Raw genomic sequence first — 26,458 nt, forward strand, 5'->3', positions numbered from 1 at the left:
TGGCAGTGGCCTGAAGCTTTTAAAGTGGTATACTTTACTATGAGAGCAGTTCAGTTCTGCAGATTGAATTCTGTCCGTCCTTCAGCAGTGTTTGCACAGTGGTGTTAATATTCCACCAGATTTACTGTAAACATTTATGCATTGCATTTATGTTACGTAAAAAAATATATGAGTCATCAGCTCTGTGGGTCCATATGGAAAAGCTGCTAAAAAACCCTGGCAGCAACAGTCACATGTTGAACGGTGGTACAACAGACAGTCTCATTTTCTTCTTATCACTTCATCCTGTACAGGCCTGAGGCAGCCATCAACTGACTCACACTGAGACAGACTGAAAGCCAGACAAAAAAAAAAAAAAAAAGGGAAATATCTGGAGATAAGAGACGCTACCTTAAATTAATGGACCTTTCTGAACCCAGCTGACGAAGCAAGCCGTTAGATACAAGGTTTTAGTGGAAATTTACTTTCTGCTTTACTGGATATTGCCTCTCTCCAGCAAAATAAATCTACAAGTGCTTGGCATTTATTTTCAGCACATGGCACATTAAAGCCAAATAAACTTTTAAATATCACTGTTTTGTCACACTAGTCAAGATTTGTTTTATTAACACATACTGTAATTCCTGTGTAGGATGAGCTTCTGATTAAATTTAGTTTAATAGACATTTATGCTTGTGCTTACAATCACTTTGACAAACTTTTTTTTTTTTTCTGTCATATTTCAAGCAAAAATCAACAGCATTCTCTCATTTTATTTTCAAATGTGATAATTTGCTTATTTTAGCTACCCTATGTTATTGTAGATTGAATATATTTAGGTTTCGGGCTTTTGTTTGGATAAAACAAGCAAATTAATGCCATCACCCTGGGCTGTGAGAAGAGGCTTGTTTTGTCCAATAAACAATAATGTGAAAAATTTAAAATATAAAACAAAGAAGCAAATTCTTAAAAGTTAGAAGCCGAAACAACCAATTCTCCTCAGCCTAGTGACTGCTGATGGCAATGTTAAACAGTGGAAGCAAGTTAATAGAAATATTTAGGTGGGAAATCCATCAGAGACGATATTGATTCATTGCATTTTTTATTTAAATGTTTTCATTTATACAGTCTCTACTCAGTTTATTTGTTATGTAGAAATTGTGACTGCTACAAAGATGTTGAGCTTTCAACCTCAGCTGTATAACTCTGTCAGTGCTGAATTAACTTTTGGTGCTTAAGCATGGCCAGGTCTATATAACATAACAGAACTCTTTTTTTTTTTTTTTTTTTTTTGTCCTCTTGTGCATTTTATTGCTACCAGGCGCCTCCACTGAATTAGATCTGTGTCTGTGGCGTTGTCTGCATGTGTTTAATCAAGGTAATAACAGACTACTTGCAGTGTGAAACATCAGTTAACGGAGGTCAATAATGAACAGCATGTATCGACTTTTTCAGTATAGCGTGTTCTTTGATGGATGATTGCGAGTAATGATTATTGCTTGTAATGATGTATTGACTCGTTTTTGAGTAATCTATAAAATGGAAACGACTCATTCTAAGGTTGTGTTAATGTCTCTGGTGCGTTGAGCTAAATGTTAACATGCTGATGTTTAGCAGCTGTAATTTTGACCCTGATGATGTTTGTATACTAATGCTTAATTAACACTGAACACAAAGTATAGTATGTGGGAGATTTTCATTATGTTTATTATGTGGTGGCAGCACACACATTGTAAGGGGACCTTTGTGTGTGTCGACACTGCTTTTGTGCTCACACGTTACAGAGGTACTTTGAGTGCAACAGCGTGACCCACTTACCTGTTTGAGTCCTTTTTGTCCCCATTTTTCTGAAAGCGTCTGAAAGGCGAGGGAAGAAGAATTAGAGGTGAGAAAGCTAGAGGTAGAATGAAAAACGTGGAAAGATGGAGAGATACAAACAGTATGTGGCTCTGGACTGTTACCTTCTATTCATCAAATGATGTATCTGTTTATGGTCAGAGACTTCCCCTTGTCTCCCCCTTCCCTTTTCTCATTTTTCCAGAAATGACTCATCAAATCTCTTGTTGTCTGTCAAAGTAATTCACAGTGGGGTCATTGTCAACACACCAGCACCGCGTCTTCTCCTGTTCACTGTCAGCCTTGTCTTTTCTGTCAAAACACTCTAATTTCCTGCACGCCTGTACTCATTCGTCCAATTTTATGGCCCTCTGATTTCTGCCCTGTGATCCATCAATTGAAGGCAGTGCCACTTATCCCCTTCTCATTCTCTTCTTCCCCTCTTGTGACCTAAATTCCCTTCTGTGTGCTCATGAATTAGCTGATGCAGGTCTCAGGTCTCCAGGGAGAGTGGGAGATTGAAAAAGCTCATTATAGGACACATCAATAAGGTGGTATTAATCATCCGTTGGTATGTGTGTTCTGTGTGTGTGTGTGTGTATGTAAGCGTAGTAAACAGGCCTATAGGTGCAACTGCTTATTTATAATGTTTTCTTTACTGCTTTTCCTGCAAGTTGCATCCATTCAGTGTTGTTGCATTTCTACACAGGTTTTAACCTTCTGACCTTGTTGTCCGTGGTAAGATGTACTGTAACACTCTTACTGTCAGGTGTGCACATAATTTTCCACTAGCTCAGATGTTTGTGCATAAAACCTGTCAGTTCTCTCCTTCAAGTAAACTGAGAATCCCCACTTTGAAGAAACAAATTATTTCTTAATCAGGTCTTTGGTAGATTGAAACTTACTGTGCAACAATTTTAACAAATGATGCATCTTTTACATTTTTAGTGAAGCACAAGTTTATTAATCAGTCTCCTCCAATGTAGATGTTCGCTGTTTAGGACATCTGATCTGAAAATAATAATAAAAAAACAATCTGAAGACATTTTAATCTCTGGAAAGTTCATTTTATAGACCAAATTACTCATTGAACAATGAATCACAAGTTAATCAGTCTATTACAGCAAACTGTTTGATGATACATTGAAAAATAAAGCAATACCTTTCCAACAATCAGAGGTTCATTAGTAACAGTCAAATATCAAAAACAGTTCTTATCAAATAACAGAGTCAGAGAGTACAAGCTTACTTGGTAAACTTCATTTATCATTGTGTACTTTAGTGGACATTAGTCATGAATGAGGGCACAAGTGGTTGTTTTTCTGTATGGATCACCTCAGGCTTTGTTACATTAACTTCATGGCGCAGTTCCACACATTATATAAGCACTTCATCTATTGCAGTGTCCCACTTAATAAAATATTGAAACATTCATTCTGCTAGACAACATCAATTCATTGAGCTTGGTTTCTGGAATCCACCCAAACACCATTACCTCAATGATAAACAACAAACATTTTCCTGTCTCTGCTTTGCTCACAGATTCCCTGTCCAGCGACACCATATGGGATCCCATAGTGTTCATCGCAGGGTTTCTTCTCCGAGCTACACATGTAAGGCTGCAGGCGTTGTAGCACCAGTTAGTAAGTATCACAGCTTCATACAGGGTGCTATGTCAAGTGGGAACAAAATAAAATCAATAAACGTTGCATTGCTACGCAAATGATAAGACCCTGACCAATTAAATGGCCAGTTGACATCAGAAGTGCCAGAAGTGTTTGCAGTTTAAAAACTCATTTATAGATACCCATGTCAAATGTCCAGAATTGGTTGGGCTCTGGTGATGCTGAGCTGGCACAGTAAGTCAATACAAAAAACTATTCAGCGAATCATTTTACACATATTTTGATTGTTTAAATAATTTTTCTCTCTGTTTGTGTGCGTCAGCCCCATGACAGGCTGGTGAGCTGTCTAGGATACGCTCCTCTTGCCCAGTGTCAGCTGGGGTTGGCTCCAACATCCCCTGAATCGATGGATAAAGAGGTTCCAGCTCCTCAAATGTAAGGATTTTTTGTTTTGCCCTTTTCTTAGTAAGCTGAATATATTTGGGTACTGGACAAAAAAAGTACAATTACAATATGTCACATTGGGCTCTAGAAAATTAATTTGTTTTCCCTGATATTTTATAGATCCACTGTCTTGCAACAAAATATCAAGTTAACATAAGACTGGTGAGACACATGTTAATCAAGACTATATATAACAATTCTTTTAATTGTGCATTGCATTTTTGGAATGATTGTCCAGCTGTTGTGACTTGTGCATAAAATCATCTAGGCCTTAGATCACATATTTCTTGGTTTAAAGATTAAATAAATTTTGTCATTCAGTGAACTAACAGTAATAAACACATGTAGGTAAAAAAAAAAAAAAAAAAGAATCATCTTAGTAGTAACATTCAACATTTTTTGTTGATTCCTAAAAACAAATTTCATCCAAATGAGTGGAGAAAAAAAAGGAAACTAAAACATGCTCGATAAGCCAAGTCATATGTGTTGCAACATGTTCCTGTGAAGAACCGCCCTGCTGCTGCAAATAGCCTCTGTGCATAAACCGTACTGGGACCAGTGTAGCATCAGAGCTCAGCCAACAGATCCACACTGTCTGCTGCTTAGTCCATGTGTGATAGCTATGAGATATGAATATGATGTGAACTAGTGGCCAACCTGTGTGTCTCTGGCACACTGGCTATAGCAAAACTGTGCTGATATCCATAACTTGCTCCCTTTCAGTTTCTACATTAGTGTTGGTGCAAGTACTGGTGAGGACAGAATAAATGCAGATATACAAAATATTAAAGGATAGGTTTGCAGGTTGTTTTTTCTTCTTTTTTTTTTAAGTTAAATACAATAGCCACATGCCCTGTGTATGTTAAGAGTTAATGCTCACTGTAAGCAGCCCAGCAGTGACTAAAAACTGCAAGTTGGAAAGATACCAACTTGATATTTCAGACTGCTCAACCTTCATTTTACCTTCAACTAATGTTTAGATTGCATTTTTGTGCTGAATGAGGAATGCATTTTGTCACTTTGGCAATTGAATGTACTTTTTGGTTCAGGCTGCATATTGCTGTGTTTAACATAAAATAATAGAAAGGCATCAATGTAAGGCCAACAGAGAGAGCAGCACAGAGGACGCTGACAGTGTTCTGTTCATGCTGCTGTGAATTAAACCTTTTAACGTACATCCAGGCATAAGTAATGAATTATGGTCAGACCGATTAAGAAAATCGGAAGTTTTCCTTTGATTTAACCTTGGTAGTTTCCATGTTTTGAAACGTGCTGGAATGTCTCAAAGATTTAGTTCATCCAATTAGAAATAATAATCTACTGCAATTCAGTCAGAAATTCTACTTCTGTAGTCCTTCAGCTGTTGATTACATGTTTAAGTGTTGGAGCCATAGTTTTTGGTGCTATGTTGGGCTAAATTATACTGAGGTGTTTCTAATTTCAAGTGTAACAGCAAAGATTCCTAGTGTTTACCATGGTTCAAGTGATACCTCACCTCATCTTTCTTCTACTGGAAAGTGACAGGGAATGGTCTAGACTATCTCCACATAAAAAACTATGTACAGCTGCTCTTGTATAGACAACAAATGGATGGCACTTGCAGCTCACTATATGTATCTGCCCATCCAGTTGTTGTCAGCCACAGCTAATGAGGCCAGGCTACAGGGAGCAAGAGGTAAGGTAATCACAGTCACTGACAGTGTCAGGAGCAGGGAACAGTTATCAAGTCATGTGGGACAGACTGGAGGGTAAAATATAACAAAGACAGTTAGGTTAACTTGTGATGACCTGTTCACAGTTCATTAGACCAGTCTTCGTTTTAAACCACTATTGGGGAGGTACTTTCTGGTTTGAGGGCATGTCCTGTCGGCTGTCAGGAAAGGGCAGGGAGCTGAGGGCAGCTGCTGGTATGGGAGTAGTGCGGTGTGAACGTTTCCCTTCGAGCTCTTCATCCTGACAATCAGATCAGACATAAGACATACATCATTCATCAGTGAAGAGTTGAGGAGATACATTTATCAGTAACATCTACACATTTAATCAAGTTTCTTAAAACTAATTTGACTATTTTCTTACCAGCTAAATCTGCTACATATTTTTGATTTGACATTTATTATCAATTCATTCTTTTATTATCTTTATTACAATATGTTCATTGGTCACAAACTCCAATATATTGTCCAGTTTAAGAGGCATTTCTGCAGATACTTCTTTAATGGCCTGGGCTGGATGCCTCCAATCAATTTGCATTAATTATCTCTTTGTTCTACTTTGTGTCTGAAGTGCTAGAGACGGTTGTGTATAATCAACTGATCGATTAAGAGGAAAACTATAAACTAAAAATTGAGTCAGTCCCGTTAATAACACAGCTTTACATAGTCAGGCTGAGGAATTCTCCTCAGCACTTGAACTTTCTGTAAACAGATCACAATATCTGGATTTAAGACTGTGATAGTTGTGGTTGGTTTGTGTTAACTTTTTTGGAAAAGATGAGATTTTATATATTTAAATCCTGTTTTCCATAAGAAATAACACAGATCTACAGCTGGCAGTATTAATTGTCAGTTAATACTATTAATTAGTATTAACTAATTGTTAGCCTTACTTACTTAGAAAAAAAGCTAGAGGTTCATACCGTGTCAGCAGTCTCCTCCCCTTCAGTGTGCTCTCCAGAGCGATTATATAGCTCCATGTCAGACAGAGCACTCTCCACTGCCTCCTCTTCATAGTCAGTGTGGTAGTCTGACTCGTCTGCTGAAGGGACGAGTGGGAGACAGGAAGTCAATAACACACATTGTAGCTCAATTTGAATATGTGGGGTATAAAAGAGGTGACAATTGATAGTGCAAAAATGTTTGAGTGATGACAAAAGTTACAGAAAGAAAAGGGAGAAAGCAGATATGAAATTAGGTCGCACTCAAACATGGTTTTAATGATGTTTACATTTCATTTTACAGAACCACATCTTCAGAAAACAGGAACTGAGTAAACTACAGCACCTACAAAGAAGACAACAGGGGTAACTGAAAGTGTGAGAAGATGAGCACCCAAATCAGATGGACCCAAGACCAGCAATGGAGGACCATTTAACCTTATCAAGAAATCAATGCAATTGTGGCCACAAAGGTTGTAAAAAAATGAGGATCCTTGAGGACGTGCATCACAGATGGAGTGTGACAGCATAACGCAAAAATGCAACTTGTGATGAGATGCAGGAGAAGCCAGGGCAGAGCCAAAATACTTGGAGCCTGCCAGGGTCACCCACAGTCACTGCCCACACTCCAGTGAACAGAACCTACAAGCACCACCAGATGCTTAAGATGCACAGAGTTCCCAGAGCCACCAAACACCGACTGTTCTCAGCTGGCTATACTAAGGATCCAAAGGCCCTGATCCACAAAGAAAGCTGACTGGCAGCATAGACCAACATCATAATTGTTAAAGCTGAGGCAACCAAACCTGTAACAGCAGCATATGATCCAGACTGTACAGTAATATAAACACAGCGTCTCAGGGATGAGCTCAAGCTACTCAAAACAGAGACACAGGATGCCGAGAAAACCAGCAAACCAGAGCAAATCATCAGGCAGTCCTCAGAAAGGACCTCCAGATCCAGCAGAAAGGAGAGAGCCACTGAAGGATGTGGAAAGAGGACAGGAAAGAAAGCAGCATATCTAGCCCTTCAAGATGACCAAGCAGCTCCTTGGCCAGAGGGAGTCCTTCCTCTTGCATGTAACAAAAGTGAGATCGAGGTCAGCAACAGGGCCAAGGGTAGTGGCCAACAAGGCCCTACAAGGTATATATGAATTGCCCAAGGCCACTCTATTATCTTATGAGGATACTGTGTTTTCATGTCACAGCTTGACAGCCTGGAGAGGCAGCTGAAAAATCTACCACAACATTGTATCTAGGCCTCAGTGAGACTAGACAGCTGGAGAAGATTGGCTGGGAAGAGAGGATGGAGATAGTGCAAGACAAATATGGCAAAGTACCAGGATCTGGTGGAGGACAGCTGCAGGAACTAGTGGAAGACCAGGTGAAGGTGGGCACTTATGGGTTTTCAAGTCATTACAACAACAAGGATTACAGAACCATGGCCATTACAGGATTGGGCAGAATATCAATCAACAACAGAAAAGGCCCCAGCTGATAAGGGGTAAGAAGAGTGGTTAGCAGAATACCATTTGACACTTGATCTTGAGGCATGATCAGCCTCAGTTAGGTTGCCTGGATGAGGGTATCAGCTGAGAGACCCAAACCATCCATTAACTCCAGGATACAATCCAAAGACGTTTAAAAGAACCATATTTAATTGCAAATGCTGAATTTGAGATATTTCGTTTGTACAGGTTCTACTTTCCATTAGTACAGTATGTTCAATTTTCCATCAGCATGTTAGAACTTGCATGTATACACAGAACTAATAGGCTAAATCTTCCCCAGTGGGAATCCAATCCCTTTGTCCTTCCTTCCTGCTCCATGTGAAACAGATTAATTTGCCAATAGAGTATGACACCTAGCCAAACACAAATAAATAAGCAGGGAAAGCTAAATCATAGCAGAATGACAGACACTGTGTAACACATCTGAAGTCTGGTCACAGGTGTGGTTCAAAGTGCGAGTGTTGCAGTGTGGCTGTAGTTTTACCATCCACCAGAGCAGGTTTGACAGGCTCGATGCGGGACACAATTTCTGCCAGGTCAGTGAAGGAAGCATTGGGACATGTCACCACCTGAAAGGTATACAAATACACACATATGCACACGCAAATTATAACCTGAAAAAAAAAAAAAAAAAGAAACAGACCAAGCCAACCAGCAGCGTTGGAGAGGGACACTGTCATTCTATTTTAACATATTGGAATAAGCCAGGTAACCAATTGTGCTCTAACTAGACCAGCCACCAGATGTCAACACCTTACCTTAAAGGTTAGATTAAATGTTACAATGCATCTGCCCTTACACATGCTAATGAAAAACTAGTAGTGAGCAGTTTCAGTAAGAGGAACAGAAGGCAACTGGTCTGGAAAAAGCCCATTTCTTCCTTTTCTTGCATGGTTGCTCAGACTGTGGGTAAAATTCTCATCTCATTCAATTTCCCATTGTTTAGCTCATATTTGACTTTCTTTGACATTGCTTGCAGGTATGTGTCTTGGATGGCAAATCAATTTCTCTATCTTCTTATTGCTCATAAAGGAATTGTAAAAATAGTAGCTACAATGCCCAACTTGCTTGTTTTAAATGCCTGCTCCATTACATTTGGTCACACATGTCTGGTATTATAAAAAAAAATAGTGGTCTACAAAGTTTTGATCAGAATCATGGTTCTTATGGGGCTTTTCCACTAACACTACTCAACTTGACTCGGTTTTCCATTAGGGGATAGTGTCTGGTATCAGGTACTTTTTTTTTTTCCAGTACCTTCTCAGCCAAGATTGGACCAGGAGTGATATCACTGGAAGAGTTTGACATGAGAATCAAAAACCCACCATTTTTAAAACCTGGCAACAGCGACCGTTTGTTTGTTTAGCAAGGCAAATGACTAACACTTCTCGCAAAACAACACAATGGTCCTACGAGGAGGTGCAAACGTTTCAGTTCAGTTGTAATGGAAAATAACCTAAACCGAGTCGAGTAGAGTAGGGCTAAAACTGTGTAATGGAAAAGGGGCAATATTTACTGTCCACATGGAAAATAAGGCGGAGTCTGTTATTCTTCTGCACTGAACTATCCCTAATGATTCTTGTTGTATTATCTAGAGCATTCCCATTCCCCTCCCTGCATCCTTACATTGTTCTTGATTTGGGTTTTGTGGAACTCCTGGTGTCTGTCTTTCAGCATGTTCTCCACCACTCCACTGCGACTCCAGACATCAAATACAGTCTTGCCGTGCTGGTATCCCACCTCCTACACAAACACATCAATATTGTTTTATCTAGCAATGAGCAAACTCATTGATCAATATGCTACAGAATGTAAAACATGAATTAAATATTTTGTGAAAATATATTTGTTTGCAGCATTTTTATAATAACATGAAAAGCAAAAAGAGAGAAAGAGCTAAGAAACAATTTGCCTACAGCTGTGGCAAAAACAACAGAAACTGTAGTCACAAGAAAACACAACCTATTCAAACTTACAGCAATCTCATCAAACTTGCCAAACTCAAGAGTGCGGTATCTGTCGATTGGAGGTCTGATATATTCGCAGTAGTCACTGTTCTTGACAGACTCCAGCTGTCTGACACAGCACACATAGGCAAGCCGAGTCTGAATCTCTGCCATGTTCAATACCTGGGACCACAAGTGTAGAAATGATCAATGAAAAGTCCCACACAGACATATCCAAATTGGTATTCAGACGACTAATTTAAGTACTCATCCTTGCAAAGAGTGTTGAGTTTTAATTTTTAATCAATCTGTTACCTTAACTTTCTCAGCAAGGGGGTTGAGGCGTTTCCATAGCAGCCACCAGCCAGAGAGCGAGTCGCCATAATTAGTGAGGTTGGTTTCATCCCGACTGCCCACGTCAATAGCTATCACTACTTTGGCACCCATGGAGCGTGCCACATCAGCTGTTCGTTGAATTCAGGACACAAAAACAAATGTGGGAAAGAGAAAGAACAGAATTTTTTGAAAGAAAAATAAACCACCACCAGAACAAAATGTTCAAACTGTCAAATGAAGTTAATGAACACAGGTGACAGAATAAATCGAGGTACTGAGAGAAAGAATGGCAAGAAAGGTACGAAGCAAGAAAACTGAAATGACGAAGTGTAACAAACCAGGTAGGTTGTTGATGTAGCCTCCATCCATCAGTAAGTGTCCATCTTTGGGGTCACAGAGAGGAGGCATATACCCCGACAGAGACATGCTTGCTCGAACATACCGCCACAGAGAACCTTAAACAGCAAACATGGTAAGTTTTGTCTATTAAGCAAAATGTACTTAACTGAAGGAAAATCGTTCTAAACTGGCATGAAATTAAAATGTGAAACTAATAAAAGGTCAGTTCACAGGTAACGACAACACAAGCAGATATCTCAAATAACAGAAACTATAGATACCACTAAGAATGGTAAAAAACCTTTTTTAGTGCAGTAAGCAACAACAAAATCTTATTTAAAAGTACAAAAATGACAAAGAACACGGTGCCCACCATCGGTGTGTACTCTCATGGATGAGGCAGTGATGTCAGTTGTGATGTTGAAATATGGGATCCAAAGGTCCTGCATAAAGAAACTTCATAAGTCACCTCTGTACTCTCTTCTTTAGACTCCATTTCAGTTCTGACTCCATAGGGTCTTTGGTAACCTAATCTCACTCACCTCAATTTGTTTACTCTTGAAGACATTGCTAATGCTGGAGTTGAAGGTAGCACCAGAGAACATGGAGGTGACTGGGTACGTCAAATCCAGAACCTTCTTAAACACTGATGTCATTTCCTACAGAGAAAGGTGTAGAGGAAAGGTTATAATTTGCTGGTACATTTGTTTTTGTGTTTCCTGTATGTATGGTTTTTAACCATTATTCCTTTCTTCTGGTGTGTACATGTGGTTTTCTTAGTAATGTGACAAATCTTAAAAAAGATGAATTCACACCAAATGAAACACATTATTTAAACGAATCAAATGGCGCTGTTATCGCCTTGTTCATCTGACTTTGCTAAGGGGGGGAAAAAAAACCTAATATTGCAACTATGGTTCTTTTGATTCAATACCAAGGTGCAACAAGGAAAGACATACTACACACTGCCTGCAGAACTAGAGAAAGAGCCAGTGTCTCAAATAGGATTTCAGGCTTGATCATAGTATTATAGGCCTGGGGGTGAGTTTCATATCACAACTGGAAAAGGTTCTGTTAATGGTTTAAATGTGAGAGCCATCCAGAGCTCTATGTACAATACTAACCCATTACTCTACATGGTTAATCTGCATAGCACAGTTAATCATGTAGCAGAATTGATGTCTATGACTTGTGATTTAATTCTAATTGACTTCAATCAAATCTGCTTTACATTATTCCCCTGTCCTACAGACACAGTGGCAAGTGGAGGTGTTGGAGTCAGTTCTTCACTAGAAGAAAATTATTATAACAATAATTTGAACATATTATAGAGATTTAAATAAATACACCATTTGGAGCATCTGTCCATACTATATAGACAGTTGCATCATGTGATATAACATCCTCTGTTTTGAAATGTCAAAGTTTTACTGTAAGTTAAACTGTGGGGAGGGGAGTCCTGGTGGCCAAAGGATTAACGATGTAGATCATGTAATTTGAACATCCTTGGTTCAGTCCCAATCAGGGAACTTTGTTTTGTCCTAAGATACAAAGCAGGGAAGGGAAAAAAAATCCCTCAAAAATTACTAAGGAAGGGATTTTAGTAATAAGTAAGATTCAGTGTGTGTTCCAGATCAAATTATCACTGTTCCCGATATCTGAGTATCACAAGACTACTGTCATGTTTTTGTTTTGTTGGCTCTCACCATTGCCCATTCTTTGGCCCTCACTCTCATGCGGCTGTGGCTACGGTCCTCTGCATATAGCGCACCCATCAGGGACCCTATAGAAGTGCCGCCAATGAGGTCCACTGGGATGCCGGCCTCACAAAGAGCTCGCATTAACCCCACCTGAGAACAGCCCCTGAATAAGAGTGTGTACAAATAAACATGTCTTAGATTAAGATATAATTTGACATGAATTAAAAAACGGCTGGTAAAACAAACAGTAGGATAAATGTTACCGGGCCCCACCCCCTCCTAGGATGAGGGCGATTGCATTGCCCGTAAGGACCCGAGCCAGACGGGAGAAGTCAGAGTGGCGGTCTGCTGGCTTCTCGAACACACGATGGTACAGCTCCAACTGAAAAAAAGGGAAATAGCTATAATAAAAATGGTAAATGAGAGGCTAGGTAAGGAACAGCCAGACAAGGACAAATAAAGTGCTTTGAACTGAAGATGAAAAAAATGAGAGTGGTTAAATAATAAATATATATATATATATATAAAAAAACACAACATAAATAAACCTTATTTTCCAATCCTACCAGTTTGGGCAGGCTCCTCTTTGAGAAGACCCTTCGAGGACAGGAGAGGTGAAGGTGTCTGGAGATCCAGCTTCGCATGTTGAGCCAGTCCACAGTTCCTTTGGGTGGAGGGCCGTCTTCTCTGTGCAACAGCACCAGCTGCTTCTGGGCACGCACTGCGCTTCCTTCCAACATACGCTCCAGCTAGAGGGAAGACGTCAAGCACAGATGTTTTAGAACATTTTATACAACTCACTTTCTTCAGAGTGGCTCCTGTGCAATGCTTGCACAGATGGAATAGTGAAAATTTTGAGCATTTGCCCAGAAAAATAATGCAAAGTCGTGACAACTACCAAGTAGACTAGGTGTAAGATAATATAATATAATAATAATAATATCAGCACTTTCTAATGTTTGGGGATAGTTTCAGAAATGTGTGGGATAAAAGCAATGGACAAGAATCAGTTCCAGATAGACAATGATTTTGAAATCAACCAAGATACATGAATAGCTGCACTTCATTACATCTTCTATTGCTAGGTCTGCTACCCAAATAAAACAGTCATTTGATATATGAATTTTTAATTTCATTCAATTCTTTTTTTTTTTTTATAACCACAATTTCTTAGCTAAGGCACGTTTACTATATAACACTCCTGGCTGAGCAGTCTAAGAGGAAGGTCGGCCCTGCCACCTAGTCAACAGGCCCTCTGCTAAAGGTTTAGAGTATGTGCAAGGTGAGAGGGTGTCTGTGTGCATTGAACGATAAAATCAGGGCCGAGCTATGACTCATTCTGTGGCTGAGCAAGTATTGATCCATCTTTCCATTTCTCCCACCATCTACTAATAAATGGGGATACATTCTTTTCTTTTTTCTACACCCATTTCTCCCTGTGAAGGCAATTACCTCTCCATCAACTACACATGCGCTTCCTTTCAAACCTTCCTGCCTCTTTTTTCCTCCATCTTCCATCCATCCTTTTGCTCATTCTTCTCATATGCCCAAGGGTCAAATACAAGCCATTCAAAGTCTATGTGGCCATTAAATCAGTTAAACCCCTGAGTATAACAATGAGTCAAGAGCAGTATCAGATCAGACACATCTGCTCTGCCTTATAACACACTGTGTCACTAGGTCACATTTACATTAATTCAATCCCACACGACTAACTAGCTCAACCAAATCCACCACTGAAGACAGTCCTTAACAGATGCACCACTTTACATAATGCTGCCTAAAACCTACAGTGGCCAGCCAGGTAAAGAAATTGAATGAGAACGCACACATCCACATCTATAGCATGTTTCCTTTAAGCCAAATTGTAAAACCCAATGTCCCCTTTTCCACATTTCGCTTAGCGCATATATATATATATATATATAATATATATATATAATATATATATAATATATATATATTATACACATATAATATATATATATATATATAACAACTATATATATATATATATATATATATATATATATATATCAATCTTTCTGTGTTTTTTAGCCATTTTCAATCTGATTTTTTTTTTTTTTTTTAAAAAAAGAGATTAATTGGTTTTAGAAATATTTTAGTTGTATTCCCAAACACATTATAAAATGTTGGACTTCTACAACTAACTGCCAACAGCTACCTGACTACCTTAATTTACCTCTCACCCACCCCTAACACCTCACCTCCCCAACAACAGGGTCCTGCTCCCCTAGCCCCACAATGATGATGCAGTCGGCTTGACGGATACATCGCTGTGTCCACGGGGTCAGCGTATAGTCTGTCTGGTAAAGAACTATGCGATGGATGTCTTCTTGTTGGCCCAGCCAGCTGGACAGACGGTACTCATGAACACTAAAGTAGAAAAGAGTCCATTAATGACAGGAGGCATTGTCTAGCTGGCAGCGCTCAGTACATCCGTATTCCTGTTGTGCCAATAAAGCATACTGAATTTGAACTGAATTAAAGAGTGAGGCAGAAAAAGAGGACACTGTAGAACAGATGAAAAGACAATCTTTACAGATTGTCACTTATATAATTTATATAGAAGCTGCTGAGGAGAACTCATGTCACAAAACCTACCTGTCTAGTGCTGCAACTCCCAGTCGCTGCTTGATAATATCACTGGTCAGCAGAAGAGTAGGGCCTGTGTGTGAAAGATCACAGCAGTGATCAGGCACTCAACATGCCTGTTTGAAGCACTTGAATAAGTCGGCTTAATCTCGATAGGTGATACGGCTTAAGATGCTTGTCACTTTTATATACAGTTTCAAGGGATTTTTTTTTTTTTTTTTTTTTTTTTTTTTTTAAAATGGGGTCTCTTCTAGAGGGAATATTTATAATTGCATCAAACACACACCACTGCTGAGAATGTAAAAATAAAAGAGCTGCAGCGAGGGTTTTATTCCACCACAGTACCTCCATGAAGATTTAAATGCCCACTGTAGTGAAAACCTAATATCTTAATTCAATTAATTGATCAGTATTGTCCTAGTCAAGCAAGGTTAGAACTCAAGGGACAGGAACTGTCCTGAGGGCTCAGTAGCAGTTCAAAATAATTACAAAAGTAAACAGTGCATCTTTCGTCTGCTATTTCGGAAGAGCCAGAGCAGTTACCATGTACTATCCATAATATCAAATGACCAGACAATTTATTTATTTTTTACCTATTGCAATGAGTGCATGCTGCAGTTCCAGGGTAAAGGTAGTGAGAGGTACATCCTCTGATACAGGTAGGACTGTTACAGTGGAGAGGTTGGAGGCTTGGTTTCCTGCATCCCACTGACTACCTGGAGTGTGGAGGGCTAAACTGCGAGCTGGGGACAGAAAGACACATTCTTCTTCAAAACTACACTGTGTTCAGCAACATCAAAAAAAAAAAAAAAAACAGTGGGATAATCTTGAGTAGTGCCAGTAAGACTCGTTATGCACGTAGATGTGTTGCAACAGAATAAGCCAAGCCCAAACATTATAGACAACATTAGACATGTAGACGCGCACACACCTGTCAGGGGACAATTAACCTGCTGGAGGATCTTCTGGCCAAGTAAGTGGATTAACCTGGTGACAACCTAAGATACACAGACATTTTTGAAGCAACTCTGTATCTCATCAGGCTGGCAGATGCAAACTCTTCACCATGTACATAGCAGTGCTTTGTGGAGAATAAATTAACTTTGATTTTAAATTCAAGAAAAATAAGAATTTTAGGGACCCTTTACCCACAATTGAACACCCTTCATTTTTAAAGTAACAAGGTCCCCTCTTATCCCAAAGTGACATACACTTGTTCTTTCCACAAAAAATGAGATGTTATCAGTACTTAAAAACCTGAGGTTCATCATACCTGTGGGAACTTTCTTTTAATGGAGTTGAGAGCTCCTTCAGGCAGCTTGGCCAGCTCAGAGTCTCGTACAGCGTGCACTGTGGTGGCTCTGTTCTGATGGGTCAAGGCTTCCACCTGAAGAACAAGAGTATTCACTATATAGAATATGGACAAGAACAATAGTGATTTGTGTGATAATGGATATGACAGGTCTCATTTGTAACTTAAGACAAATAATCTGACCATAATTTAATGAAAATCTAGATATAAATATAGGTATCTAAATGTAGGATTCACTTACATTTTGCCACTGTAGGTAAAGTTTAACTTAAGCATAAACTCTAAGTGACTACTGAGACTTGTATTGTTCACTTCAAGTAGAAGAAAAGATGCTATAAATATGATCTCTTCATCATATCAGTTGACGTCAACACAGTGGTGCCAAATATGTCTCAAAATGTTAGCCACCTTTATAATAAGGTTATTCCCACCATCACAGAAGCTGCAATGACAGCTTTCCTCCTCCAAGAAACAGTAACCATAGCATCCATCAACCCAGGTATTATTAGAAGCATCGTGGCAGAGACCAGCCACACCAGCCAAGGGGAGAGTGAGTGAAATGTAATAAAGTGACGTCACATACTTTATCAAAATGAAAATGCAAACAGTACTGGCAGTCTCAATTTTGAGAGAGTCACAAAGGACAAAAATTTTGATCTATACTGCTATGTTATATATGCATGGTAAATGTACTGATGATATAGCATTTCTTACACAGATTTAATCAAAGCAAACAAGATGACAAACAAACTTGACACTAGACAACTGCAGTATACACACCAACCTCCTTCCAGCTCACTGGCTAGGGATGTTTGTCTCAGGTGCATTTAGACACGAGTTTGCAATAAGTGTTCTTTTAGATGATAATTTTTGAATTAATGAATAAAAATACACACAAACTATGTGTAAAGTTTCAACTTATGAGTCTTAATTTTCAGAGTGCCAGCTTGTTATTGTTTTTTGCAGGTTATTTACAGGTAGTTTATTATTTAATTGCAGTTTCAGCTGGCTTGCAGATAGTGTTCAGATAGCTGTTTTGCACATATAAAAATATGCACATTCTTGATGGACCTTGAACCTACAGCCAGTACTGCTCATAAATGAGCTACAGCATTATTTACATGTATACTAGAAGTGAACAAACTCAAATTCATACTTTTTTTTTTTTTTTTTTAAAAACAATCGACCAACTACCATGGCCTTACCACTCCAATCAGGTCACCACGCCCATACTCTCCTATCAGCTCCTTCTTGCCATCCTCTTTCATGATTACAGAGCGCAGTCGACCACTCAGCACTATGAAAGTACTGTCCGATTTCTCTCCTTGCCTAAAAAAAAAAAAAAAAAAAAAAAATACACAGATAATTTAAATGCAAATCACATATTCAAATAACCTTGTGAATCAAAACCAAATTTATGAATTTAGTTGCCTCTAATTAATTTTGAGAACCAATTTAACATTTTTATCTGCTCCCACATGAATACTATAATGATTATGCAGTTGAAACTGTTTACTGAAAAACATTTTCCAAAGTAAATAAGACTTAAAACCTGTAAACAGCCCTGCCAGCTTCCACAGCCATCCAGTCGAGGGCAAAGTCTATCTGTCTGACAAAAGATGACATCCTCCTCACCACTGTGTGAGCAACATTCAGCACTACATTTGGCTCCACACGCATTATCCTGAAATAGAGGGGAAGAAAAAAAAAAGAAAAAAGAAAAGAAAAAAAAAACTAAAATCAAGTGAAAAAGTGCTTTAACAAAACAGTGTCACTCTTATGTTTTTGTTAAGTAATTTTTTTAGCTCTACACTGTAAACACCCTCATAAAATACAATATATGTTGTCAAAATTTCATTAAGATCCAAATCAGATTTTTTGATGTAGTCTTTATCGTAAGATGGGTCATTACACCACAAAAAAATCCATGGAAATTGCAAAAAAAGTAAGCTAAAGGTAAAGTTTTTAAAAAACAAAAAAAAAAAAAACATTTTGTTTGTCCATGTAACTGACTCATAGAAGTGGGTTTTGGAAATGGAGAGGAAGCTGCAGTCTCGCTGAGCTCGGACAGTGAATATGAGAGGCTCTCCAGTCAAGACAGCAAGCTGACCGACAAGCTCTCCAGGGTGTGTCACAAACAGGCGTGTCTCTTCTTCACGGTCAATCATCCGCTGGTAAACATGGAGGAGGCCAGAAATCACAAACTGAATGCTCACCTCCTAAATCACCAGTGAAAAGGAGAGAAGAGCGAATATTTGAGAGTCTGAAGGAGATTTGTTAGCAAAGCAAATTAATTTCACAATATTGTCACAGCATTAGCTCAATATTGATATGCTACTAAATTTGACTTTAGTATTGTTTTTTTTTTTTTTTTTTTTTTTTTTTACTGGTCACTGTTTTTTTTTATTGACTGGAAATGCTGGTAAATTCACTATAAGAAAAGAACGTTAGCATCACTCCTACTCAAATCAAGCTTGTCTGTCAAATGTTCATATTTGTAGCAGCCACCACAAAAAATAAAAACCGGAAAACCACTTCCGTAAAGTCAGTAAAGTGTCACAAAACAGAAAGGAAGGTGTAAATGCTTTTTAAATTGTTCTAACCTGGTCTCCTTGACGGGCAACCACAGAACCAGCTTTGACCTGATGGAGTGTCACTCTGCCGTCAAGGAGACTGGGATCCTGTAATATTTCAAATACTGTATTATTATACCATCAAAAAGACATTGAGCTTCCCTGATTTCATCAGAACTTTCCATTAAATGCATCACGTTACAAATCACACAGTTTAGATTGTCACCATTTAAAATATTAGAGCAGTTTCAAATTTTCTATTATCAAACTCTCACCTGCAGCTGGATGATTCCCAGCAGGTCCTTCTTAGCAGCTTGCAGAAGTGTGCTGCTCTTACTGAGGTGGATGGCATCAGAGTGCCCCCCACTGTCTGTGTAGTGAAACACTTCAGAAGGCGTGTGCAGCATAGTCACACACTTCTTCAGACTGGACTACAGAAGAAGACAAGCAACAACTTAAGGTTTAGTGGAGGCTGGGATATGGCCTTACATATACACATCACCCTGTGATTGAATGTAAAAAGGAAACATGTCAGAAGAATTTTACTTTGTGAGTGACAGGACTGGGTGGAGGCTCATCTATAGTGACTCGAGCTCGTTCATAAGCCATGTTCAGGTCATTACCTGTGGGGAGGAGGACTGAGTATGAGCACATCTGTGTCTCCTTACTTTCAGATCAATGACTCCGAAAACTCTGTACAGAAAATTAATACGGGCATATTAACCATTAGGCAATAACTTATGTTCAAGACGGTGACCCACCTGGGCAGTCAGCAGGCATTGACATGGATCGAGCCTTCCTGTAGCTGCTTGAAAGGCTGTCCTTTACACCATCTGTGTAATGTAAAGTGAAGTGCAGGAACCAAATCAACATTTGAAATGTGTGTGTGTGTGTAATGTATGTTTAGAGTTACATGTGTGTGACTGTGTGACCTGTTTCTGCGGGGGTATCTGTGGTCCCAGCAGGTAACTCATCCTGGAAGTGCAGCCGACGAGTCATCTTCCCAGAATTTGCCTCTCCCATCATCACACTGTTTACATTGGACAAGGGCACTGCCTGACTCTCCTATCAGTTAAGCAGCAAAAAAAAAAAAAAGAGTTCACTAAATTATTACACTGAAAGTAAAATATCTTCTCAAAACAGCTTTTGAAAGAAGCTCAGTGGCTTAATTTTGGTACATCCATTGTACAGGCCATTAAAGAAATCTTACTCTAATTTTACAATAATAATTCATAAAAGCCTTTAGTAATTGGTAGAGTGCATGCCATTCATCATATTTCCATCCAAAGGACAAAATTTAGGAGCACTTTTGGTTATCATAAAATCAGAGGCAAGTCAGGTTTAAAAGGGACTGCCTTCCCTGTTTTCTGTGGAGGGAGTCTAATCATTTTATTCATTTTCACTGAGCTTTATGAAGGCTGAGTTATGATGCCATGCTTAATGTTGCGTGAAATTAGCTAGCATGCGTGTGGCCGAGTGCATTTGTGCCTCTATGTGCTTGTTTATCTACAAATTCATAGCCAGTGGTGCTTAGGTGAACCTGTCTTTGTGACAGTGTGCACTAATTAATTTCACACCTACCGGGTTGAAGAGCTCAGTTGTTAGGCCCAGATAGTTATGTAATGCCAAGAAGGTGACTCTTTGGAGGCGCACCATGATTATCTGTAAAACATACAAAACACAGAGCAGAATATATTCTTAAACAGATTACGGTAACATCTGAATTAGATCAAAATGATTGTGTGGTATATAGCGATGTGTTATAGAGAAGAAAAATTGTTTTCAAAAAAAAAAAAAAAAGGTTATTTTTGTGAGGCAATCTGTTACCTGAATGACGCGTACAAGAGTCTCTGGATATTGCCTAAAAACTGACTCAAAGGCCGATGCAGGTAAACGTAACACCGTGGACCGAGTTGCTGCCCGTACTAACACTGTCTTATATGGAGCTGGATAGCCCTGCAAAGGCAAGAAAAGTTATAAAATAAACAAAAGAGGGGACAGTCAGTAAAAACTCATCCCACCTGTGTCCCCACTTGTGACAACTGCCTCACCAGAAGACTCCATTAAATAAGGATATTTTCTTAATTTAATTACAGTACATGAATATGTACTCTGTGGTTGCAGCCTTTTAAATTGCTTGCATTAATTGCAGACATTTAAATTAAGTATTCAAGTGCCTTCAAATATTTGTTTATACAACCAAAAGTCACAGTACATCACAAAACATTCATTTTGTGAAAAGTGATCAAAGTTGTTTCTAGATATCATACACATTCCAGGCCATCAAGAAGACCCGGTAAGCTGTAGCATTAAATGAAGAGGTTTTATTTGAATGTGTGATCAAAATAAAACTGACGACACAGGACATGGAAAGAAATTTGGGCATTCCCCCAACAATTTGCAAATTTAATACATAAAGTGAGTTGAATGCAACAAAGTACACAAAAAGCATTGCCTCTAAATGAGAAACAGGTAGAAATATAAACATTTAGGACAAGACAGAACTTGACATTGGAGAAACAAGAGCTCACAGTGATGGTGTCCAGAATACTGAGTAGGCTGTGGACACTGTCTCCTGGGAGCACATCCTTCACAACTGGTTCTGTGCCATCCTGAAAAAAGAAAACCAACAGCAGAGCCTTTATTCAAACTTTATATGTAGTCACATACTGTATATCTTGCACCTTTAAAACAATTCTACAGGATTCTAATGTAATGAGAAGAGTACCTCAAAACTAACCACGATGGAAAGAGTTAAAGCAAATACACTAAAATGACATCATTTATACATCCTTATGAAGGCAAACAGCACAGAGAATACACATTTACATAGAAATAAAGGTTTGAGAAGCCTCAGTTTGTCTTCTACTTCTTGTGTTCTTAAATAGCAAAACACATACAGCTCAATGTTGTGTTACTGCCCTCTTCTGTTCATACTATGCCATGCGCTATCCACATGACAGACGTGTTTAAGCAAGTTTGTCACTCAAAGGCAAGAATCTTGCAGAAACAGTTTTATGCTTTTCAGTTTGGTATTTCTGTGTATCAACAATAGGTCAGATGGCTGTGTATAATATCACATGAATTACTCAAGTGTGAAAGCGCAATAAGAGAAAACCAAATTTAGGTTAACTCAAAATCAACATGCACTCCACATACATTCTCTTGAATGCAGAGCTCAAGTCGTCCATCCTGGACCACGTAGATGCTGTCGTCGTCATCTCCTGGCCTGAAGAGACCTTCACCCTCCTGCAACTCAATAAATACCATATGGCGACACAGCTCCAGAAAAAGGGGCTTCTCAAAATGACCCAAGACCCTACAAAAGGTTGCAGAAAACAGAGATTTAAATAAAAAAAAAAAAAAAAGTTGTAGCTGCTAAATCTATAGGATAAGAAGTACATTTATCTACCTGACATTCTTCAGCATATAAAGAACCTCAGAAGGCAGGTTTGAGCTCTGTACATCAAACTCTGTTAGGTCAGCCTCCAACAGTGAAGGAGGAGGTTCCTTGGGCTGCAGAGTGGGAGGGTCTTTTCGAATCCTGAGAATCCTGTTAACGGGAACAAAAAAAAACAAACAAAAAAAAACAACTATGTGTCAGTAATCAATATAATCACCAAGACAGCTAGATTAAACTATGAAGATTTCAAGGTTGTGCTTACAGAGATGGAGCAGACAGAAAAAGTACTGACTGACACAGCATACCTGCGAGCTATGCTTAGCACTTTGGTTCTTTTGCGTATGCGTTGTGGCTGCTTTGATACTGAGGTAGAGGTAGAGGTGGGAGGAGGAAGGGCAGACAGGGTCTGGACCTGGAAAAAAAAAAAAATTAAATATTTAAGATTTAGAAGTTGGACTTTTTTTCTGCAGGCAGACAAAAAAATTTGTGTTTTTGTCCTAATAAAGTAACAGAGGTGGAGACAGTATTCATTACTAAAAAAATCTTTCCAACTGCCAACTAGTGCACACTTCCTGCCAGAGTGGAGCATAATTATCAACCTAAAAGACTGTACATGTTTGCGGTGTATGAGAAAGTAGAAAAACCTTTCGCATTATCTTCCTTCCATAAAAGAGCACTTTATCTCTTTTTCTGAAACGATAGTGAGGTACACCAGGCTGTTGTTCACCTGGTAAACAAAGCAAAAACAAAACGCTGATAACGTCAAGTTATGGCCACATCCTGAAAACATCTTAACAGCATAAACACATGTCTTTAAGGAGCTTTATCATGTGAAGAATCACATAACATATGTTGTGTAGCAACAGAATAAACTTAAGGCTCACAAAGAGCCTGGGAGACTCACGGGAAAGCTTGACTCTCCTGTAAAGGAAGAGAACAACAATCCCAATCAGCGAGACGGCAACTGCAGCTCCAATCAGGACACCTGTGAGCTAGAATGATAAGCAAGAGCAATTACAAGAACAATATGGTCACATGAGAGGGCACTGCAATATAGCTGCACACAGCACAGGCCAAACTTGTGTCCCTGTTAAATACTACATACTAATTCTAAACAGGAAAATGGGGGAGTTACCCACTGCTGGACAAAAGCTAAACTGTCAAAATGCAACAAAGAATCAAAGATCTAACTCTTTAGTGAAATACTATTAATATATATATCAATATGAAATTTAATTTACAGTACTAAATGGTTTTAATGGTACAGTATTGAAACATGCAGGAAACATTTTGTTGTACAGCCTTGAAACAGAGCACAAGTTCCTCACTTCCTCAATCTAACAACAAATATTAACATGCTTCATGAATGTAGTGTTGCCGGTTTTGTTTGAGACAATCATTTCATACCATAGTGGTCTGCAACCTATCCTCCACAAACTGTAGTACTCGTGCTCTGAAGTCATTTTTGCTGCTCCCCAGCATCTAACAACAGAAGTTAGGTTAGTACAGTTTCTTAAATCCAATAGAAAATGACAACAATACCGATTCAGCCGCACATGAATTGTTCAAATACAGTCACCTACTGCTACAACACTTGCTTCACATATGTTTTAAAAGAACGTCTGGTGCTTACTGAACCAGCCCATTTGCACAAGTCTCCATCTTTCTCTGTATTGCAGTCCATCCTGTAAGACAAAAATACTTATAAATGCTATACCTCTAACCCAAACATAAAGTGACATTTAGAATGTAAGATTTCATAGCAGGGTCTGCTGTGTCAGCTGTTGTAAACAAGAGAAAATGTAACTGAACGCGAGTATTTTCAGTTCTCAAAAACTTCTCAAAACTTACTTGTTATCTTTGCGGTTTTGGTTGATTAAGTGTAACACACACTGTTGCATTCCAAGAGTTTACCAGAGCTACACAAGCTGAAAACAAAAAAAGGTCTACATCGATTTCTCTTTGTCTGTTTCATTAAACTGTTTGGCCAGCCCTACTTGTTGTCATATAAAAAAATAATCAGGTGCATTTTGAATGTAAAATAAAAATCAAAGGCAATTATAAGCATAAGCATAAGTCTATACATCAACATTACACTTTACTTAGTGTGTTGAAAGCCACTTAAATGTGCAGACTGTCTTCATTGCATGTACAAAGTAGTCACAACTTGATCTGATTCTTAAAGATGTGGCTGTATAACTTGAAATTTTCAGAGATTTATACCACTTGTGGACATGACGGTTCACTAAATAACTACCATAGTGACATCTTTATGCCTATGATTTTTCTTATATTATCTGTCCCTCCCTTTACTTATCATCCAAAATGTGACTGAATAGTTCAAGTTGGTACAGCATTAGGCAAAAGTTGAAAAGGCTGAAAAGTTGATGTTAGCAAATACAGATGCTGAATGTTCTGAATGTGAACACTGGGGTAATTGATCATTAAAACTATGACTTAGAAAGTGTGTGGTTATAGTTCCATGCTGTGTATATTATCACACATTAGCTGACTTAGCTGAACACCTGACAGGTAATGAGCTAACTAATACACTTTAATATTTTAGTATAACTGGAGAAGAAATTGCAGTTCTTCAGTAACAAATTAAATAAGTTTCAGTTTTATCTTTACATAAATTGTATCAGTAACTTCACTCTATATTTATTGGCCGATATGAGCCTATCGCTGATATATCGGTATTGGCGAATATGCCGCTGATATCAACTTTTTTTTTTTTTCCAGAACATATAACCCAGGTAAAATACTTGAAATTGTGTAATTAAAAGAAGTTCACCGTTTAGTGCACTGAGTTATCATTGCTAAAAATGCATTTATGTATATATATTCTGTTTATGTATACTGAATTCTATATGCAGTACCAGTCAAAAGTTTGGACACACGATTTGAAATGCCATTGCCTGCGCAAGTGTACTGTACTATAATATACACATAAATAATATCGGCCGATATATTGATATCAGATTTTTTTTTTTACTTCATAATATCGGTATCGGCATTGGCCCCAAAAAATCCATGTCAGTCAGGCTCTAATTACAAAGCTCCATATCCTTATATGGTCAAATTACAATATTCATTACGCATTACACAAGAATGCATATTAACATTGGAAATCTATCAATGTATACCTCTAATTAGATCACAGAATGTGTGATTGGATGTTAAGCTTACTATTTGGTTGACAGCACAAAGAGGGAGAGAGGAGGAAACAGAAGGAGCGCTGGGCATAAGGCTCTGTATAGACGTCAAATCCTGCTTAGGAATTGAGCACCCCTAAAAGTCTGATCCTAGAATGGCACCTTCTACAAAGATTAGTCGAAAAAAATACTATATATTTCAAATGATAGTGAAAACAGAAGTTCACGGGAAAGGAGCTCTCTTCTTTCATCAGTTTTCCGATTTACAAGCACCGTGCAAAATGCGACTATACCTTGTGCATGACACGTGTGCTCAAAAACTGTATGTTTCAGCACACTCAATAAACAGAGCTGCATTCATGACGACGGCTGCTTGTTTTCAGCAGCTGTAACTACGAGCAACCACTCGCTTTTGGCTGCAGGTCACCAGTCAACACAGTCACTAGCAGATCCGTAACACTGCCAACCACCCTCGTCTTCTGTCTTATTTTCAATACTGACTCAGAACTTAACAAGTCAATAACCGAGCCGGTAGTCAGCTACTAGCCAGTCAACAACAAAGTGCCTGGGGGCTGGTTTGTTTGGGAGTTACGTTAAAATTCAATATTAACGCTAACTCCCTGTTAACATTAGCTAACACAACATTTGTTAGGTAACTGGCTAGCTGTTATACCCAAAGTCAACTTCAACTTCAACAACTTCAAGCATTATCAAAGTCCCAATGTACAGAAAAGACCGGACTTACATTTTTAGGTGTTTTTAGCGCACTGCTTCAAGCTACAAACATTGTTAAATGAACAACGGAGCAACCCGTAGAGGGTAGCTAACAAACTTTTAGCTATGCAGTCACGCGCTGTACCCCGCCCATATTTCTACGTCGAACAATAGCATTTTTGACGTCTGCCTTCAACCAATCAGCGCCAAGCAGCTCCAACCAGCGTCCAATCAGACACGGGCCACGACGAAAGGAGATCTTTTGATGAAAGCTGTAGGGCGGAATATAACTACTATACATATATATATATATATAT

General features: G+C 38.7%; 1 protein-coding gene across 3 annotated transcripts; it reads right to left on the reverse strand.

The window, feature by feature from the left end:
* Nucleotides 1-2,860: 2,860 nt before the first annotated feature.
* Nucleotides 2,861-26,287, reverse strand: pnpla7a (patatin-like phospholipase domain containing 7a). 3 transcript variants are annotated; one of them, XM_026297099.1, is made up of 36 exons: nt 26,173-26,287; nt 23,906-23,957; nt 23,680-23,754; nt 23,177-23,264; nt 22,917-22,999; nt 22,578-22,684; nt 22,282-22,422; nt 22,029-22,188; nt 21,401-21,481; nt 20,697-20,825; nt 20,451-20,531; nt 19,802-19,934; nt 19,631-19,702; nt 19,416-19,492; nt 19,145-19,300; nt 18,900-18,977; nt 18,310-18,515; nt 17,849-17,980; nt 17,502-17,625; nt 16,258-16,371; nt 15,916-15,982; nt 15,578-15,727; nt 14,994-15,057; nt 14,597-14,765; nt 12,935-13,117; nt 12,632-12,750; nt 12,375-12,531; nt 11,211-11,327; nt 11,042-11,111; nt 10,668-10,784; nt 10,309-10,457; nt 10,024-10,176; nt 9,674-9,790; nt 8,532-8,616; nt 6,520-6,635; nt 2,861-5,837 (listed from the first exon to the last, which is right to left on the reverse strand). In XM_026297099.1, coding segments are annotated over exons 1-36 (4,050 nt in total). In that variant the 5' UTR covers nt 26,175-26,287; the 3' UTR covers nt 2,861-5,711. The 3 variants fall into 3 exon arrangements, with proteins under 3 accessions (XP_026152884.1, XP_026152883.1, XP_026152882.1); XM_026297098.1 differs by having other exon boundaries at nt 6,520-6,638; XM_026297097.1 differs by adding an exon at nt 16,705-16,758 and having other exon boundaries at nt 6,520-6,638; nt 23,906-26,268.
* Between the last annotated feature and the right edge of the window lie 171 nt (nt 26,288-26,458).

Source organism: Mastacembelus armatus, chromosome 12, assembly GCF_900324485.2.
Source record: "Mastacembelus armatus chromosome 12, fMasArm1.2, whole genome shotgun sequence".
In the NCBI taxonomy this organism is placed as follows: Eukaryota; Metazoa; Chordata; class Actinopteri; order Synbranchiformes; family Mastacembelidae; genus Mastacembelus; species Mastacembelus armatus.